Source organism: Tamandua tetradactyla, chromosome 21 (assembly GCF_023851605.1).
Source record: "Tamandua tetradactyla isolate mTamTet1 chromosome 21, mTamTet1.pri, whole genome shotgun sequence".
NCBI lineage: Eukaryota > Metazoa > Chordata > Mammalia > Pilosa > Myrmecophagidae > Tamandua > Tamandua tetradactyla.
This window is the reverse complement of record NC_135347.1, coordinates 14192964-14211554: the sequence shown is the minus strand read 5'-3', so window position 1 is coordinate 14211554 and position 18591 is coordinate 14192964. Positions and strand designations below refer to the sequence as shown.

Sequence of the window (18591 nt, the reverse complement as noted above, 5' to 3'; positions counted from 1 at the left end):
AAAAGCTAAGCCGGAACTGTATTATGGGGACCTTAAAAATACTAAACTAAAGGATCTGTGCTAGTTTGAAACTGTTATGCACCCCAGAAAAGCCATGGTCTTTTAATCCTAATCCAATCTTGTGGGGGAAGACTTGTTTGGCTGGGACCTTTTATTAGATGTGACTCCACTTATTCAAGGTGGGTCTTAGTTTACTGAAGTTCTTCAAAGAGCTCACAGAGAAAGAAAGAGTTCAGAGCAGATATAGAAAGCAGACACAGATGTCTGGAGATGCCTGGCAACAGATAAAAGCTAAAAGAGGAGGCCAATGGAACCAGAAGTTGAAAGCAATGAAACTTGGGAGTAAGGGGCCAGCAGATGTCATCATGAGCTTTCCCATGTGAGAGAAACCCTGGACGTGACTGGCCTTTCTTGAGGGAAGATATCCTCTTGTTAATGCCTTAATTTAGGCATTTTCATGTCCCTAGGACTATAAATTTGTAACCTAATAAATCCCCTCTAAAAGCCAATCCATTCCTGGTATATTGCACTTTGGCAACATTAGCAAACCAAAACAGGATCTAAATACAGATGGAATGGTACTGCTGAGTTAAGTAGGGGGTGTAAAGTGGATTTTGATAACTGACATGTGAGCCTAGACAAGTTAACATTTGAGTAAAATGACAATAATTATTTTTGTACTGTGACAATTTGGCTAAACTAGAATTCTGTTTCCCAGAGTCTGCTTCTCTATATGGTCTGGAATTAAGAGTTAGAAAATAGAGAAATTTGTATGAGATCTGAAAAGTGAAAATGCAGGAGCCATTATTGTGGTTATGGTTAGAGGAGATAAAAGTCAAGTGCAGAGGAGCTGGGAGATTCCAGCTTGCCCTTGCTCTCCTCCATCTTTGATATCTAAGCTCTTCTTTACCACAGGCTCACAGATGTAGAAGCAACAGCCCTCCACAGACTTCGCCACCACAGTCACAAACTGACAGCACGATGTGCCTGGCTTTCCAGGGTCTCTGGTAAGGTGTGACTTGTTCACCCGTGCCACTGCTTCAGGAGAGCCGGTCAGTGACATTTCCCTGATCTACCACAATTATGGATCTTCTTCCACAGTTGTGTAAAATTTTATTCTTATAATCAGTCCTTTACTCTTAATACTCATGGTGGTTTTGCTTCTCTGATTGAACCTGAACATAAAGATGCCTAGCCTAAGAGGGCTGGGTGTGAATGTTAACTGAGACTACATGTAAAGTATCAAACAGTTCCCTCTACATAGCAGCTACTTAATGAATAAGTTATTTTTCTTCTACTCTGTAGAGAGGGGATGATAAATGTGTGACCTACAATTGGTCTGTGACTAGCAATAATGAAGAATAAACAAACAAAGAAAAGCAAAAGAAGTGATTAAACCAACAAAATTCTGTATTTCTGGCTTCTCCTGGAAAACGAGTAGATCTGGTAGTCTTTCCACATTGCTGCAGAACAACAAACAGACTTGGGAAGAAGGAAAGAGAAGAGGATGGGTTTTAAAAACATACAGTTTGAGATACTAAAGTGACAGCAAGGTAGATATGCTAGGCAGACAAATGGAAATGGGGGCTATATAGCTCAGAGGCAGCAAGATAGATTTGGAAAGTTTTGGGCACCAACAACACAGAGATAATTGATGAAGAACCACCTGTTAATTCATTCAACTGTGTGCTAAGCATGTTAGAGGAGTGGGGGATATAGCAGTGAACAAAAGAGGCAAAAATCTCTGTTCTTCTGATGTTCATATTATGTGGAGGGAAACAGATAATAAACAAATAAACAAATATAAGTTTTATATATGTCACTTATAAAATATAAATGGCATGAAGAAAAATTTAGCCAGAAAAAGGGATAGGAAATGGGGTGTATGTATATCGGTGGTTTGTGATGCTAAATGGGGGTATGTATGTAGGTTTTTGCAATTTTAAACGGAGGGATTAGGGAAGAGCTCACTGAAAACACCATGTGAGCAAACACCTGAAGGGGGTGACGGAGAGTCAGGTATTAGCTGACAAGGAACAACCAATATAGAAGGAACAGTAAGCAAAAAGCCCTGAGATTTAGAAAAATGAACTATGCAAGGAAAAGAAGAAAGCTGAGCTTAGAAGAAAACTTTCCACAAGTTCTATCTATGGTAAAGAGGTGAGAGAAAGAAACAAAGATGGTCAAGGAGCCAATAATAATTTGTCAGGATAGTGAGAATGCAGTATTTCAAGAAAGAATATGAACATTCTCCATAACAGAAGGTACCATGATTTTGTTTAAAAGAACAAAGGAAACTACATATTCATCTATTTTAAGACATCTTACCATGAGATTCAAGCCCAGCTCCCTGTGCCAGTCCATTGTCATAGGACTGAAAAAGAAAAACATTATTAAGTTTAATGGAGAAATAATAGTGATAATAATAAATGATGAGCAGATAAGTTACCATTATGCTAATTTTTGTCTCAATCTAATCTGTTATTTCTCCTTCCAAAAGATACACTATCTTTTGAAAGATAGATAGGCTTTTCAATACCTAATCTTGTCTTATTCACCAAGCCAAATCAGTAAATGCACGCACTAGGGCACATTCTGAGAACAAACTGTTCAAAGACTGTAACTACATACTAAGTTTTTGCCCAATAAAAAGTCCCAACCCTTACCTCTTTCTTGCTTTTAAGCATATATGAGTTGAAGAAAAAGGATTTTTACACTGAGAAATATTGTAAATATGAAAAAATCTATTTTGAGGCACTTCTGCATAGTCAAGGATAACGGTGGCTGCCTAAATTTGAAACTCCCCAAATATCCTCTCCAAACAAACAGAATAAGAACACTGAAACTATATAAAAACCTTAGCAAAACTAGATGATGTGCTCATACTTCAAATTACCTGTCTGCAGAAAAATCAAACCCCAACAATCCATTACACCCAGACATATAATTTTGCAGGGAACGAGGGCAGTCTGAAAAATCATGAGGAAGAGAAAGGAGTGGAGCTAATGACAGGTATAAGACTGATCTAAAATCACTTCCTAAAAGAGAAAGTTCATCCCATGAGTCCTCACTTTGCACAGTTCTAACATGCATGAATTCTACTGCCATGGTTTGATTAATTAAGTCAACATGGTTCAAACTGCAGTTACTGAGGTATATGAACTATGAATTACTGCATAAAGAATAAACCTTGCTGCTAGCCCTGTGGTCTAAATCACTATGTCATTAACACAGGCTCATGATGATCAGTGATCGATCATGTAATTTTTTTCAAAGATAATTAGTAATTGGCCACTGCCCATTTTAAATTCATACACAGACAGTAAAAAGCATGTGGTTGTGTTGTCTCTTTGTCTCAAACTGATAAAAATCATATGAGATTTTAGAATAATGGACAACTATAAAAAGGAAGTGGTCTTCAATGGAAAAAAAGTGATAATGCTGAAAGTGAAGCTAAAATCAAATGTAAGTGGAATTAAAGAAGAAACAGCTAACCACGGGATTGTTGACAATGCAGCTGTTCAAGAGACTTTAGATATGCAGCCAGAAGAACTAAGTGAAGAGAAATTTTTCTACATAAGTGAGGAAAGCGGCTGTAATGAAAGGGTGAAGATACACAAGAGGTAGTGAGCCTGGCAAAAAACTTCACATTAAAGGAACTCTCGGATATATTTCACAATAGGGAAAAAAGCAAAGGATAAAATTTTGGATGCTGATACAAGCTTAGAGTGTGATAATTTACAAAGGCACAGAAAAAATGCTCACTCCATATTGTAATTTATATGATGAGAAGGCAAAGCATTGTTCAAATTACTCTTTATAAGTTTTTAATAAGAAATAAAACTTTTATTCTCAATATTTTAAGTTACAGTGTACTAAATACTAGTTTTATCTTTTTTTTCATTTCCCTATACATTTATAATACAGAAAGTTTTTATAATACTTTAACAAAAACTTTTTTAAAGGTCATGGAACACCTAATTTTTCCCACTGATTAAGATACTTTCACATGGCTATCATTACAGCAATACTGTACTACCATGCAAAAACAGAATGCCTGTGCTGAAAGAGTACTGATTACAGAGAAGGAACTAAAAAAGAAATGCAAGTCAAAGTGGCAGTATTAAAAGGCCCTTCTGGAAGGTAAAAAGGAAGGAAGAAGGGCCCTTTGGAGATAGGGTGATAAAAAAAAAAGATCAAATTGGGAGACCTAATTAATAAAGAGAACCTCCCTCTGCCCAGTAAATCATAAAGCACACAACCTTTCCCTGACTAAACAATAAACACCCATTAAGGAAATCATACTTTGCTGAACTGACAAGAAGGCATCCTTAAGCTAGGAATTCTTATAGGAAAAAAAATCTTATCCATGAAATAAATAAACAAAAAGAGACTATATTTATGCAAAGTAACTTTAAAATGAAAATACAGGTCAAGATGGCGGCTTAACAACGTGCGGATTTTAGTTCGTCCCCCAGAACAACTACTAAATAACCAGAAACAGTACACACAGCTCCTGGGGCCACGTCAGGGACCAGACACACAGCATATCCCAGTCTGGACCAACTGGACTGGATGTGAGCACCCCCCAGAACTGTGAGTTCCCAAAGCTGCGGTGGCCAGCGCCCCTCCCCGACAGGCCACTTCCCAGAGGGGAAAGGAAAGGACTTTACCAGCAGCAGGGACTGGGCACAATCAAACGCCAATTGTGGAACTAATTAACAAATTCTGACTACTAAAAATAGACCCCCGGCTTAGGTGAACCTGATCAAAGTGGAGGTTGCTCATTTTTGCCCTGGCACCAAGGGGGCACGACTGACAGAAAAAGGGGGAAAAAAAAAAGAAGGAAACAGAGGTTTTTGTGGCTGTGTATCTACAAAAGCTTGACTGCCTCTGGATACAGCGGCAGGACTTTTCAGGCTACAACTGCCCCAGGCATAGGCAGAAGTGAGCTCTTTTGGGGGCTTGGCTAGAGCCTGTGCCTTCCCCAGGGGAGGGGTGAAGCCCCACCCAGGTGGAATCCCTCCATCAAGGAATTCAGACACCAGGGCTTGGTAATTTGAAGCCATTAAAATCAGTCTACAACCTCTCCTCTGTCTCCACCATGCCCCCAGCAGGGAGAGTCTGCCAAAGTTAAAGGTACCGCATCACCTTATGCTGGTGGCACCTGCAGTCAGACAAGCGCCACATACTGGGCAGAATAAGAAAAATAGAGTCCAGACACTTCACAGGAAAGTCTATCAACCTGCTGCGTCTCACCCTCAGGGAAAACCAACACAGGTGACTCTTTCCTCCTGATAGGAGGCCAGTTTGGTCTGGGAAAATCTGGCTGGGGTCTATAATATCTAAGTAGACCCTCCTATGTGTGTGTGGGGGGGAAGTCATCACACAAGCAGGGCAAGAAACAAGAAAACAAGAACTGAAAAATTCTCCTCTGTTAAACAAAACTTGAGCTAAAGGTCCAGATAAAGCTGAACGGAATGTCAAAGAACAGATAGACAACAAATTCATCCAGCAAGAAAACCCTAGATAAAAGAAGTGAAAGCAATCCCCAGAATAAACTAATTAAGGTAATTAAATACCTAGATGCCAGCAAAAAATAACAAATCACACTAGGAAAATTGAAGATATGGCCCAGTCAAAGGAACAAACCAACAATTCAAATGACATACAGGAGCTGAAACAATTCAGAATGTACGAAAAGACATGGAAAACCTCATCAAAAACCAAATCAATGAATTGAGGGAGGATATAAAGAAGGCAAGGAAAGAACAAACAGAAGAAACTGAAAGTCTGAAAAAACAAATCACAGAAATTATGGGAATCAAAGACACAGCAGAAAAGTTGAAAAAAAAACAATGGAAACCTACAACGGTAGATTTCGAGAGACAGAACATAGGATTTCTGAACTGGAGGACAGAACATCTGATTTCTGACAAGAAACAGAAACTATAGGAAAAAAAATGGAAAAATATGAGCAGGGACTCAGGGAATTGACAGACAATATGAAGCGCACGAATATACAGGTTGTGGGTGTCCCAGAAGGAGAAGAGAAGGGAAAAGGAGGAGAAAAACTAATGGAGGAAATTATCACTGAAAATTTCCCAACTCTTATGAAAGACTTAAAATTACAGATCCAAGAAGTGCAGCGTACCCCAAAGAGAATAGATCCAAATAGACATACTCCAAGACATTTAATAATCAGAATGTCAGAGGTGAAAGAGAAAGAGAGGATCTTGAAAGCAGCAAGAGAAAAGCAATCCATCACATAGAAGGAAAGCCCAATAAGACTATGCGCAGATCTCTCAGCAGAAACCACAGAGGCGAGAAGACAGTGGGATAACATATTTAAATTATTAAAAGAGAAAAACTGCCAACCAAGAATTCTATATCCAGCAAAATTGTCCTTCAAAAATGAGGGAGAAATTAAAACATTTTCAGACAAAAAATAACTGAGAGAATTTGCGACCAAGAGACCAGCTCTGCAAGAAATACTAAAGGGAACACTAGAGACAGATAGAAGACAGAAGAGAGAGGTGTGGAGAAGAGTATAGAAAGGAAGACTATGAGTAAAGGTAAAAAGAAGGAATATTAGATATGACATATAAAATCCAGAAGGCAAAATAGTAGAAGAAAGTACTACCCATGCAGTAATAACACTGAATGTTAATGGATTAAATTCTCCAATCAATCAAAAGACATAGTCTGGCAGAATGGATTAAAAAACAGGACCCATCTATATGCTGTCTCTACTCAAAGGACACAAGGCCAAGGACACAAATGAGCATTTACACACCAATGTTTATAGTAGCATTATTAACAATTACCAAGAGATGGAAACAGTCAAAACGTCCATCAACAGACAGTTGGCTAAACAAACTGGGACATTTACATAAGATGGAATATTATGCAGCTGTAAGACAGAAGAAAGTTATGAAGTATGTAATAACATGAATGGATCTTAAGGACATTATGCTGAGTGTGATTAGCTAGAAACAAAAGGACAAATACTGTACGGTCTCACTGATATGAACTGACATTAGTGAATAAACTTGGAATATTTTGTTGGTAACAGAGACCATCAGGAGATAGAAATAGAGTAAGATATTGGGTAATTGGAGCTGAAGGGATACAGATTGTGCAACAGGACTGAATATAAAAACTCAGAAATGGACAGCACAATACTACCTAACTGCAATGTAGTGTTACAGTTACATTAATGTTTAATGTAGTGTTAAAACACTGAATGAAGCTGCATATGAGAATGATAGAGGGAGGAGGGCTGGGGCATAAATGAAATCACAAAGAAAGATAGACAATAAAGATTGAGATGATGTAATCTAGGAACGCCTAGAGTGTATAATGATAGTGACTAAATGTACAAATTTTAAAAATGTTTTTGCATGAGGAAGAACAAAAGAATGTCATTACTGCAGTGTGCTGAAAATAGATGGTACTTAATCTTTAAAAATTTCTACTAATGTTTGAGACTGAAGCAAAAAATGTTTATTTGGTACAAATCTATACTTTGACTAGTGCATCTCCTAATATAACTTATGCAGATAGTTGATTGAACACCTTAAGTACATGGAACTCTGTATAGGACATGAGATTTTGTTGGTTTGTCCAGGCCATGCCCTGATGAATCCCAGAGTGAACTGATCAGTGAGTGGAAAAGTATTTGCAAAGTCCCCTTCGGGGAATGGTGAAAACAGGGGAAAACTCAACTTCCCCAAGTTGAATTCTTGATATTCTCACAAGCAGTGTGGACAACCAAAGCTACAGGCTGAGCCCCCAGTCTTGGGGTTTGTTCATATGAAACTTAACCCCACAGGGGATAGGTCAAGCCTACTTAAAATTAAGCCTAAGTGTCACCCCCAAGAGATCCTCTTTTGTTGCTCAGATGGGGCCTCTCTCTCCAGCCAACACAGCAAGCAGATTCACCACCTTCCCCTATCTATGTGGGACATGACTACCCAGGGTGTGGATCTTCCTGGCAGCAAGGGACAGAAATCCCAGAATGAGCTGAGATTCAGCATCAAGGGATTGAGAAAAAAATCTCTAGAATGAGCTGAGACCCAGCATCAAGGGACTGAGAAAACCTTCTCAAAAAGGGGAAGAGTGAAATGAGACAAAGTGTCAATGGCTGAGAGATTCCAAACAGAGTTGAGAGGTTACCCTGGAGGTTATTCTTATGCATTAAGTAGATATCACCTTGTTATCCAGGATGTAATAGAGAGGCTGGAGGGAACTGCCTGGAGGTGTAGAGCTGTGTTCCAGTGGCCATGTTTCTTGATGATGATTGTATGGTGATATAGCTTTCACAATGTGACTGTGTGATTATGAAAACCTGTGTCTGATACTCTTTTTATCTACCTTGTCAACAGATGAGAGGAACATATGGAATAAAAATAAATAATAGGGGGAACAAATGTTAAAATAGATTTAGTTTGAAATGCTAGTGATCAATGAAAGGGATCAGTAAGGGATATGGCCTGTAAAATTTTTTTTTCTGTTTGTTATATTTTTCTGCTGTCCTTTTATTTCTTTTTCTGAATTGATGCTAATGTTCTGGGAAATGATCATGATGATGAATATGCAACTATGTGATGATATTGTGAATTGCTGAGTGTATGTGTTGGGAATGTTTGTGTTTCTTGTAATTAATAAAAAAATACATACAAAAAAATGAAAATACAGTAAATGGAATGGAATGAAAACATCTCTGTACATGAAAATCTGCCTCTTCTCTCCCACAAACAAACACCTATAAAACAGTTCCCCAAACTCAATTAAATATCCTTAAAAACAAACAGTTGGGAGTATGAAAAATTACTTTAAAAAGAATTTCAAAAATTAAAAAAAGAAATGGACTAACAGTAAGAAGAAATAAAAAGAGTTAAATGATTTCAAGGAAATAGAAGGAAAAAAACAAAACACTCTCAGAAATGAAGACTAAAGGATGCACGAAGAATAAAAGACTCAAATGAAAACACAATAAGGGACAATAACAAGAAGCAGAAAACAAACAAAGTAATAAAAACAAGATAAACAAAGCAGTAAAAAGGGATAGAGAAAAAAATGAATGAAATGAAGATAAGCAAGAAGAAAGAACATACAAAAAACTCGAGTACTCAAACAAGAAAAGCAAAACAATGGATTAGACCTAGTACTGAAAACTATAAACTAAGACTCGAATCAGCAAACTAATGCCCATAGGCTAAATCCAGTCTATGACTTGGTTTGAACTGCCCATGAGTAAACAAAATGGTCAACCTCACTCACAATAAAAGAAATACAAATTACAACTATACTGAGATTATGCTTTTTAATCCATCAGAATGTCAAAAATCAAAAAACTATGACAACATATTCCAGTGGGGAAATAGGTACTCAGTGGGGAAATAGGTACTCATACACAAATGGTGAGGACACAAATTGAGTTATCCTTTTTGGATTGAAAATTGGCAATGTCTAATAAAATTACATCTGCATTTACCTTTTGAGTATTTCTACTAACAGGAATTTACCCTAAAGATGAAGCTACTAAAAAAAAGATTGAGGAAAATCTCTATGAACTGATACGGAATGATTTTTCAAGTTATATTAAGTGAAAAAAGCAAATCGCAAAAAAAAACCTCAAAGTGTCTATGGTATGCTATCTTCTGAATAAGAAGGGGAAATAAAAATATATGTATCTGTCAAAAAGAAGAATTTCAAACAAAATTACAAAAAAAAACAATGTAACTGAAAAAATCATCAAAGGATACTAACAATGAGCAAAAGTTTGATGAGGGGCAGGATATTTACAATCGCAAAATATCTTACCACAAGATAGTGAATAATAACAAAAGGAAAAACAGTAACTATACAGAGGAAAATGTGGCATATTCCACCTTATCAAGTGATCAAAATTAATGAATCTCCAAATAAAATGTACACAGAACACAATATCACTTCTATAGTATCCTTGCCAAAAATACATGCTACCCACCCCCATATCTAACATAAATCTCCTTTCCTCTAAAAACTCCTTTAAGAAGACTGCTCTTTCTGCCTGCACAGCTACTTACATTTATTATATTGTAAATTCTATAGAATCTGATCCATATTTACACATTCAGTTAAAAACAATTCTATTCCACAAAGAACTTACATTTTAATTTTGATATATTAACTAGTAAAATGGACTCAACAACCAAAAATATTCTAATCCAAAACACCTAAACTTCATATATGCAAAACAATGAACCTGGGGAGCAGCAGTTTTATTTCCCCACTTTCATATAAAAGATTAAAAAGTAGAGCAAAGGATAATTCTAGCTGAGACTAAGCTTTCCTTACTACTGCCTATAAAACTGTACTGTATGGAAAAATATTTTCTACTTGATATTCTCCTTAAAATAAACCTTAGATTAAAAAACACATCAAAGTATTAAAAAAAAGATGACCAAAAAAAGACTTGTTAGCCCATTCAATGTTGCTACATTTGGGCCTTGCTAGCCAAAATGGCTTAAGAAACTCACCTTCAGTATAGGAACAGCCTCATCAAAGATATTAAAATTTTCTGGTATGCTTGGCCAGGGCTTTCCACAGGTCACTGATAGGACAGGCTATTTACATTTACCTTTGAAATTCTACTCCTTTTTTCCTTTAAAGTGGAAATATCTTTAGATACAATCAGTTTATATTTAAATTTTAATGGCCAAGGAGTCAATGTGTCCTGTCAATATGGCTGTTCTGTTCTGTTATACCATGTACTCAAAAAGCAATTTTATTGCCCTTATTTCCAAATTCTTAGTGGAAAAGATGAGGCATGCATTATACTGCAGCCCCATATACCAGCAATAATAATAATAATAATAATAATAACCTAAAAAAGTTAATTTATTCAACTCACCATACTTCTTCTAATATAATCAATGGCCTTTTTCATATCCATGCCTGACCAGTTGTTGAGCATATAGCAAATACAGGAAGCACAGTACACAAATCGCATGTCATTTTCACTGCCTTCAGGTACTGCACAAAAACTGAAAATAATAACAAGATTTGCTATTAACAACGTACTATAATTTTTTTGTGGTAGTGTGGAGCGGGGGCAGATCAGAAACACCTATTTTGTGCCTTTATCTCAAAAAATCTATCAGTGATTTAAAAACAATGCTTTACTTGTATTATTCAATAAAGAACAGGACTATTAACATGAATGTATCTCTAAAACGTTATTCTATCCCAAAATTCTGACTTACGGGCAGCTTTACACACTACTAGTTGCCACCTTCCAGATGTCACCAGAGTTTTAGTTGCTCCCAGCCAGGGATAGCTGTGGCACACTGGCCTGAGAAATGGTGGCAGAAAAAGTAGCAAGTAAAATCTGGGACTTACTGAGGAGGAAGAAATTTCCAAGTTTTGCTTTGTGAATTTTCTCCTAAATATATATTCAGATAATCATTAACTGATTGATCACATTGTTTTAATTTGTTACCTATTTAATTAGCTTTAGAGAGGTAATACTGTGTGTCTCTTATTTATTCCTTTATTTATAAACAAAATAAGGTAGGAGTAATCAAAGATTATAGTGAAATACTGAAATACTAGCCATATATATTGGTTGAGGTAAATATTTAATTTTATAGTATTTCCAACTAGTTTAAATTAATCTTATTTGTCTACATTGAGTTTTTCCTCAGGAGCAGTGTGATTTAAAAAAATTTTTTTATTCTGAAATATAACATACATACAAAAAAGCAATAAATTTCCAAGAACATTTTAACAAGTAGTTACAGAACAGATTTTAAAGTTTGGTATGGATTACAGTTCCATGATTTTTCGTTTTTATCTTCTAGCTGCTTCAAGACACTGCAGACCAAAAGAAATATCAATGTAATGACTCAGCAGTCATACTCATGTGTTAAATCCTATCTTCTGTGTTATACTCCTCGTTTTTGTGTGTGTGAAAAATAACATATCTACAAAAAAGCAATAAATTTCAAAGTACATCATATTAGTTGTAGAACAGATTTCAGAGTTAAGAGCAGTGCTTTTAAAACACTGAAAGGAAAATAACAGATACTAGCAGATAGAGCAAAGATGTGACAATATAAAAGGATTTCTTTGTGAAGTCTTTTCCTTAGACATCACTACTGCTCTATCATTTTCCAGCTTACATTTTTTTTCTTTCCACCTTAAGACTCTAGCAAGATTCTTCTTTAGACACACTATAGGAAATATAAAATATTAATGAATTTGTTAACTTCTTTTTTAACTCTTTGAAAATGTCAGTGAAAATATCCACACTAGGATACAATATTCATTTTTCATCCCTCTCTCCCCTAATTACTGTCTTAAGGAATAAAAACTGAGACTAAATGTGTATTTACTTCAAAATATCAATTATTTTATCTAGAAGGCAAACTAATGTAGGTCCTAATCCTGAAGCTATTCAACTATATATTTTTAATGGATCAATTATGTCAGTTAAAAAAAAAAAAAGAAGAAAGAAATGACAAGAGAATGAATGGAGTTCTGCTACTGTGATTATTTTCATTTTTATTCACATACAAAATCTTATTTTTTTGAGCAGGCATTTAACGATATACAGGAAACTTCAGGAGATTCTAATAAGAGTTTATGATCCCTGAAAATTTTAGTATATATTATTTCCATTTTTTAGTTTCAAGATTTTTCTTAATTAAAAAAAAAAAAAGGAACAAAGAATGAGGCATACCTTCCATCTTCCAGCTGAAGGGCTCTCAAGCCTGCTAAACAAGCTTCTTTATTTACTCGGCCTAAGTCGTCTCCAAGAATAACTAAGCATGAAAGACCAGTGTACGTCATGGCTATATGGCCACTATCATAAGGATGAGCTGTTCCAGGATTCTAAGTGCAAAATGAATATAATGTTAATTAATAAATTGGTTTTACTTTATTATGTAATTTGATGAGGTTTTATAAAATTAAATATTGCTTATGTTGATTTATATAAATATCAGATTGAGAAAATAAACCCCTGTCTAACATAACTCTCAATATGATGATCCCATATATTCTAGGCTACAAAACTTTTAAATTTATCTCAGACACCTCTTTATAGAAGTATATTTGCTATCAAATAAACCAAGTTATTTGAATTTAGTCAACCCTATCACCTGTAGTTTAAGCCTTAGGAAGTTAGAGAAGCATGTAGTCTTTCAAACATGAAAGATTTATAAAAGGAATAAAATTTTATATTGTACAAATCAAAATTAAATATCACAGTAGTAATCACCATATGTAAACACTGATTTTTTGACATAGTCAAAAAACATATCATTCTGCTCTTATATACAGTTTAATTATTTGCATCTAATCAACATTAGCACTTAAAATCCCAAGGAAACAAAAAGTAAATGCAAAGAAGATCTCAAAATTATACAACTGACAAATTCTCTAGAAATACAATAGTGTGGTTTTAAAATTTAGAGCCTAAATGGTACTGCCTACAAAAAAGTGTGTTATAAAGCCTATTTCCTTACAGAGGGAAGAAGTCTATTAGATTAGCACTACCCAGCAGAGGTGGGAAGTCAAACTAGGAAGCCCTTATCAACACAGTCTGGGTTCAGATTAGTCAGGTTAGTCCAGCGGATTTGACTGTTGAAACAAAAAATAACTGCAAACAGCTACCAAAGATCTCTTGAGCAGTTTGAGAAAGTTTTATTTTCATAGAATAAAGCTTATTTTTAATTGACTTTTTTCTTTGGTTTCTGTTTTAGTTTGGGTATATCAACAAGCACTTCATATACTAGAATAACTGCTCATAACCCTTGAAAGGTAAAACGAAATGTGTCCCATGGTATGGTGGTTTGGGGCTGTATGTACCCTTGAAAAACATGTTCTTTTTTTTTTGTGCTGAAACCTGGGAACAAACCAAAAACATGTTCTTAAAGTTAATTCATCCCTGTGGATAATAAAACCATTGTAATTAGGATTTTTTGATGAGGTTACTTCAGTTAAAGTGTGGCCCACTTATTCAGGAATAGGTCTTAATTCTATTACTGGAGTCCTTTATAAATAGAAGGAAATTCAGAGAGAGAAGAAAAAAGCCAAGAGGGAGCAGCCAGAAGCTGAACATCAACAGAACTCAGAAGAGAAAGGAAAGAACAAGAGACACAGCCATGTGCCTTGCCATAGGATAAGCTAAGGACCAAGGAAAGTTAATGGAACCCATAAGACAATGGCATGGTCAGGAGAGGCTGCCATGTGATAGAGGAGCCAAGGACCGATGATTGTTGACAACTAGCTCCAGAATGCCAGTCTTTGGGAAGAAAGCACTGCCTTGATAACACCTTGATTTTGGGCTTTTTTGCCAGTCTCAAACCATGAGCTAATAAATTCCCATTATTTAAGCCTGCCCATCACATGGTATTTGTTTGAGAAGCCCAGGAAACGAAAACATAAGGTACTGGCTAAAATATACTCCTCTGCATTATCTAATAAATGTTAACTCCCACAGATATTGAAAAGCATCAAATCTTCATTCTGGAGATTTTAGTATCTGCCTCATAGGATTATTGTGAGGATTAATTAAGTTATTACCTATAAAGCTGTTGTTATCAAAATAAAGAAACTGTAAGTGTAAGACAAATATGAAAAGGGCACTGATTTTTAGAATTATGACCCACTGGTCCTGGTATTACTAATGACTTCATAACCTTACTTTCCTGTTCACTGACCTCACAGAAAAAATCTACATGTTGTTCAATAACCTCTATAATTGGAACCCTGTTACATACACCATTTTTTATATGGCTCTACAATACGCCAAGCAAATTTTTATCTTGACACCACTTTCCTTAAAACTCAACCTATAATTTGTAATAGCTATCTTAGAACTGCTATATTGTATTTCATGTTTTGGTACATAAACTAAACAACCGCTATGTTAAAAGCATCCTGGGGAATCCAAATACAAATATAAATCAAATGTAAACCTTAACCAGAAGACAGGTCTCCTTATATAATTACAATACAAAGTAGAATGTAATAGTGTCAAAACAGAGATAACTAATACACGGATTTACAGAAGGGATTATTTTGTATAACAGAAGAAGAGCCTGGGTAGGTACAGATGGAGAGAAAGAATTATATATAGAATAAAAAGTATAAGAAAAGCAGAGAAGGAAAATCTTGGGGTATGTACATAATAAGGAGAAAATATGAATTCAATAAGAATATGGGATTTGTGAAAGAAAATAGTGAAAAAAGTGGATTGAGAGAATCCACCAATGTTCCTCAAAATATACTCTGTGGCTAATGAAGATCTCAGGCTTATATCAACAAGTCAACGGTTCAGAGGTCATTTGGTGGTTTTGGAAGAAACAGCAATATCACTACATATACTCTGTACCAGACAACCGTGCCTCTGCAGATTCTTCTGGACTCCATCTGTCTGCTGGACTGTCAGACAGAACCCTCAGTGACAATTCCTTATGGACCAAATGATTCCACCAGGAGTCTCTAGCTCCTTCCCCTACTTGAATTCAGAGGCATTATAATCCAGCATGGAGTGGGAACTAGATTTCAAAGAAGCCAAGAGTCCAGGTGAACTGAGGGTCAAAAATGGGTTTCAGAAGACTCTGTGGACCAAGGGCAAAAGTGATTTCTTCTCCAGTTTTATTTGTTATTTTGAAAATGTCGAGAGGGGGAAAGGGATTAAAAAAAAAGTTATTTAGGCACAGTTCTATTTCAAGTGTAAAACATCTATACATGGTCTGGCACTATATAATGGTCATCACTACCAATGCCATGACATCCAGACACACTGTCCATTACGACCAAATGGAGAGCTACCTTTATTCAGGACTGGTTTCAGTTGAAAATACATGTACAAAAAAAAAAGGGCAGACCTGATAAATGTTTTGCTTTTACATTTCCTGCTAACAGCAATGGGCACAAGTAATTGGTGACATTTTAGTAAATCCATACGACCTTGACATAGGCAAGCAGGTTTGTGGTTTGAGGCAAAGAAAAAAGTTGAAATGAAATGTCACCTCCAAAAGCACTGCTCTTTATTTTAGAATTTTGGAGCACATTAAGGAAAAACTGGTAGCACACCATCTGCTTTCAGCTTGCAACTGGATACAAATCTTGACATCCTCACTATAGCCAGACACTGGCTCATAACGATTATAAAACCAGACCTCTAATAACCATCCTAAGGCACAGATCTGAATGACACAATCTGTTTCATAAAAACAGCCAAAGACAGAAGGCTCTAGCACAAGTTAACAGGAAATGGGACTATTATTATGGGCAATGGCATTTAGCTTGTTTTTATATGAATGATAGTTGCCTCTAGGAACAATAAAAAGCAGATGCCATTAAGAAACAATTTCTATCTTGTGAAGACTCTTTGGTCAATGAAATTTATTTCTGCTTTCTACTGCAGAAAAACATTGATATTCTGTACACAGATGGAAACACCTGCAAAGCTTAGCAAAATATCTCAGTCTGTTTTTTTGAAGAACTCACTGCTTTCTACATTGACATGTGTTGGTACCAAAGGTTCTGCGTAATAATCCTGAAGAAGTTCTGCCTATTGCCATGAATACTGTCAAATTCATTACAATTTCAATCACTGCCTTGGCAAGAGCTTTTTCTTTTATTCCTAAGAAATGAGAGCTGAATATGAAGTCCTTCTCTAACATACAGAAGTTAACTGGCCTTCTTTATGCTGCTATTAAAAGTAATAATTAGGATAACTATATAAAATCGAGAGACATATACCATCAACATAAGACAAAGAACTAACCTTTGATGGATTGAATGGAATACCCAGGTAAGAAGAGCCTCGGAAACCACAACGATTTAAATTTGATCCTAGAAAATAAAAATATTTACTTATTTTAAAGCACCTCTTAATTTTATATAGATCCTAAAGCAGTTCAAATAAAACAATCTTTCAGAAGCAGAGTATTTTAGTAAGAAAGCTTTGTCACTGTCTCCATTTTCGTGCTAGCTATGTTAAATGCTTACCACGTGTCAAGGCCTATTCTAGGTGCTTTTATAAGGACTTCCTCATTTAATTCCCAAAGCAGTCATATAGACAGAATAATGATTTCCTACCAAGTATCTTTTATTTGTAAGTCACTGTACAGCATACAGAATGCTTTAATACATTTTCCTATGTGATCATTATTTATGTGAGTAACATATTTCATCCCATATTCTAAAGAAACAGAAAACAGAAGTGCAAAAGTTAAGTGGCATCTTCAAGGTAACAGTCAATTATACAACAGGGTCTAGAATTTTAACTTCCCATTCAGTGTTTTTGTACTTTAACTCACTGCTTTCTGACATGTGAGCAAGCTAAAGCGATGAACTGCTATACAGATATTAAAAGTGTACGTTGTATTTTATTATTAGGCAGACCTTCATTCCGGGCCCAATAACCCATTTCATTTTGAAATATACAGAATCCTTTAAGTCAGCACTTAATCTCTATTCATTCGAGGTATATTTACTGAACACATTTTCTCTACCTAAAATCTTCATTTTTAAAGATGTAAATGGAATGCAAACTGGAAATTTAAGAAAGAAATCAATTACGGTTTTAATAGCTATTAGAAATTAAGCATGAGAGATGTAGAAGATAGGAATGAAATATCATTGGACTCTGTAAATGTTACTACTAATTAAAAAAATCAAGGACTTCCAGGTCAAGACAGCGGCTTAATAACGTGTACGTTTAAGTTTGTCCTCCAGAACAACTACTAAATAACCAGAAACAGTACACACAGCTCCTGGGGACACATCAGAGACCAGACACACAGCGTACCCCAGTCTGGACCAGCTGGACCGGCTGCGAGCACCCCGCAAGAATCGTGAGTTCCCAAAGCTGCGGCGGCAAGCGCCCCTCCCCCACAGGTCACTTCCCAGAGGGGAAAGGAAAGGACTTTATCAGCAGCAGGGACTGGGCACAATCAAACGCCAACTGTGGAACTAATTAACAAATTCTGACTACTAAAAATAGGCCCCCAGCTCAGGTGAACCTGATCAAAGCGGAGGTTGCTCATTTTTGCCCTGGCACCAAGGGGGCACGACTGACAGAAAAAGGGGGAAAAAAAAAAAGAAGGAAACAGAGGTTTTTGTGGCTGTGTATCTACAAAAGCTTGACTGCCTCTGGATACAGCGGCAGGACTTTTCAGGCTACAACTGCCCCAGGCATAGGCAGAAGTGAGCTCTTTTGGGGGCTTGTCTGGAGCCTGTGCCTTCCCCAGGGGAGGGGTGAAGCTTCACCCAGGTGGAATCCCTCCATCAAGGAATTCAGACACCAGGGCTTGGTAATTTGAAGCCATTAAAACCAGTCTACAACCTCTCCTCTGTCTCCACCATGCCCCCAGCAGGGAGAGTCTGCCAAAGTTAAAGGTACCGCATCACCTTATGCTGGTGGCACCTGCAGTCAGACAAGCGCCACATACTGGGCAGAATAAGAAAAATAGAGTCCAGACACTTCACAGGAAAGTCTATCAACCTGCTGCGTCTCACCCTCAGGGAAAACCAACACAGGTGACTCTTTCCTCCTGATAGGAGGCCAGTTTGGTTTGGGAA

The 18591-nt window shown here is 36.4% G+C and overlaps 1 protein-coding gene across 3 annotated transcripts in view; it reads right to left on the bottom strand.

Moving 5' to 3' along the window:
• PGGT1B (protein geranylgeranyltransferase type I subunit beta) overlaps nt 1-18591 on the bottom strand; it is an 80557-nt gene that overhangs the window by 16762 nt on the left and 45204 nt on the right. For all 3 annotated transcript variants that reach the window (XR_013167002.1, XM_077138918.1, XM_077138920.1), the window contains exons 3-6: nt 16793-16860; nt 12731-12882; nt 10901-11033; nt 2329-2374 (exon numbers count right to left, since the gene is read on the bottom strand). Coding sequence is in view for 2 of the 3 variants with exons in the window: in XM_077138918.1 (XP_076995033.1) it covers nt 2329-2374; nt 10901-11033; nt 12731-12882; nt 16793-16860 (399 nt within the window). In the remaining variant the exon portion in view is untranslated. The remainder of the gene's footprint in view (nt 1-2328; nt 2375-10900; nt 11034-12730; nt 12883-16792; nt 16861-18591) is intronic.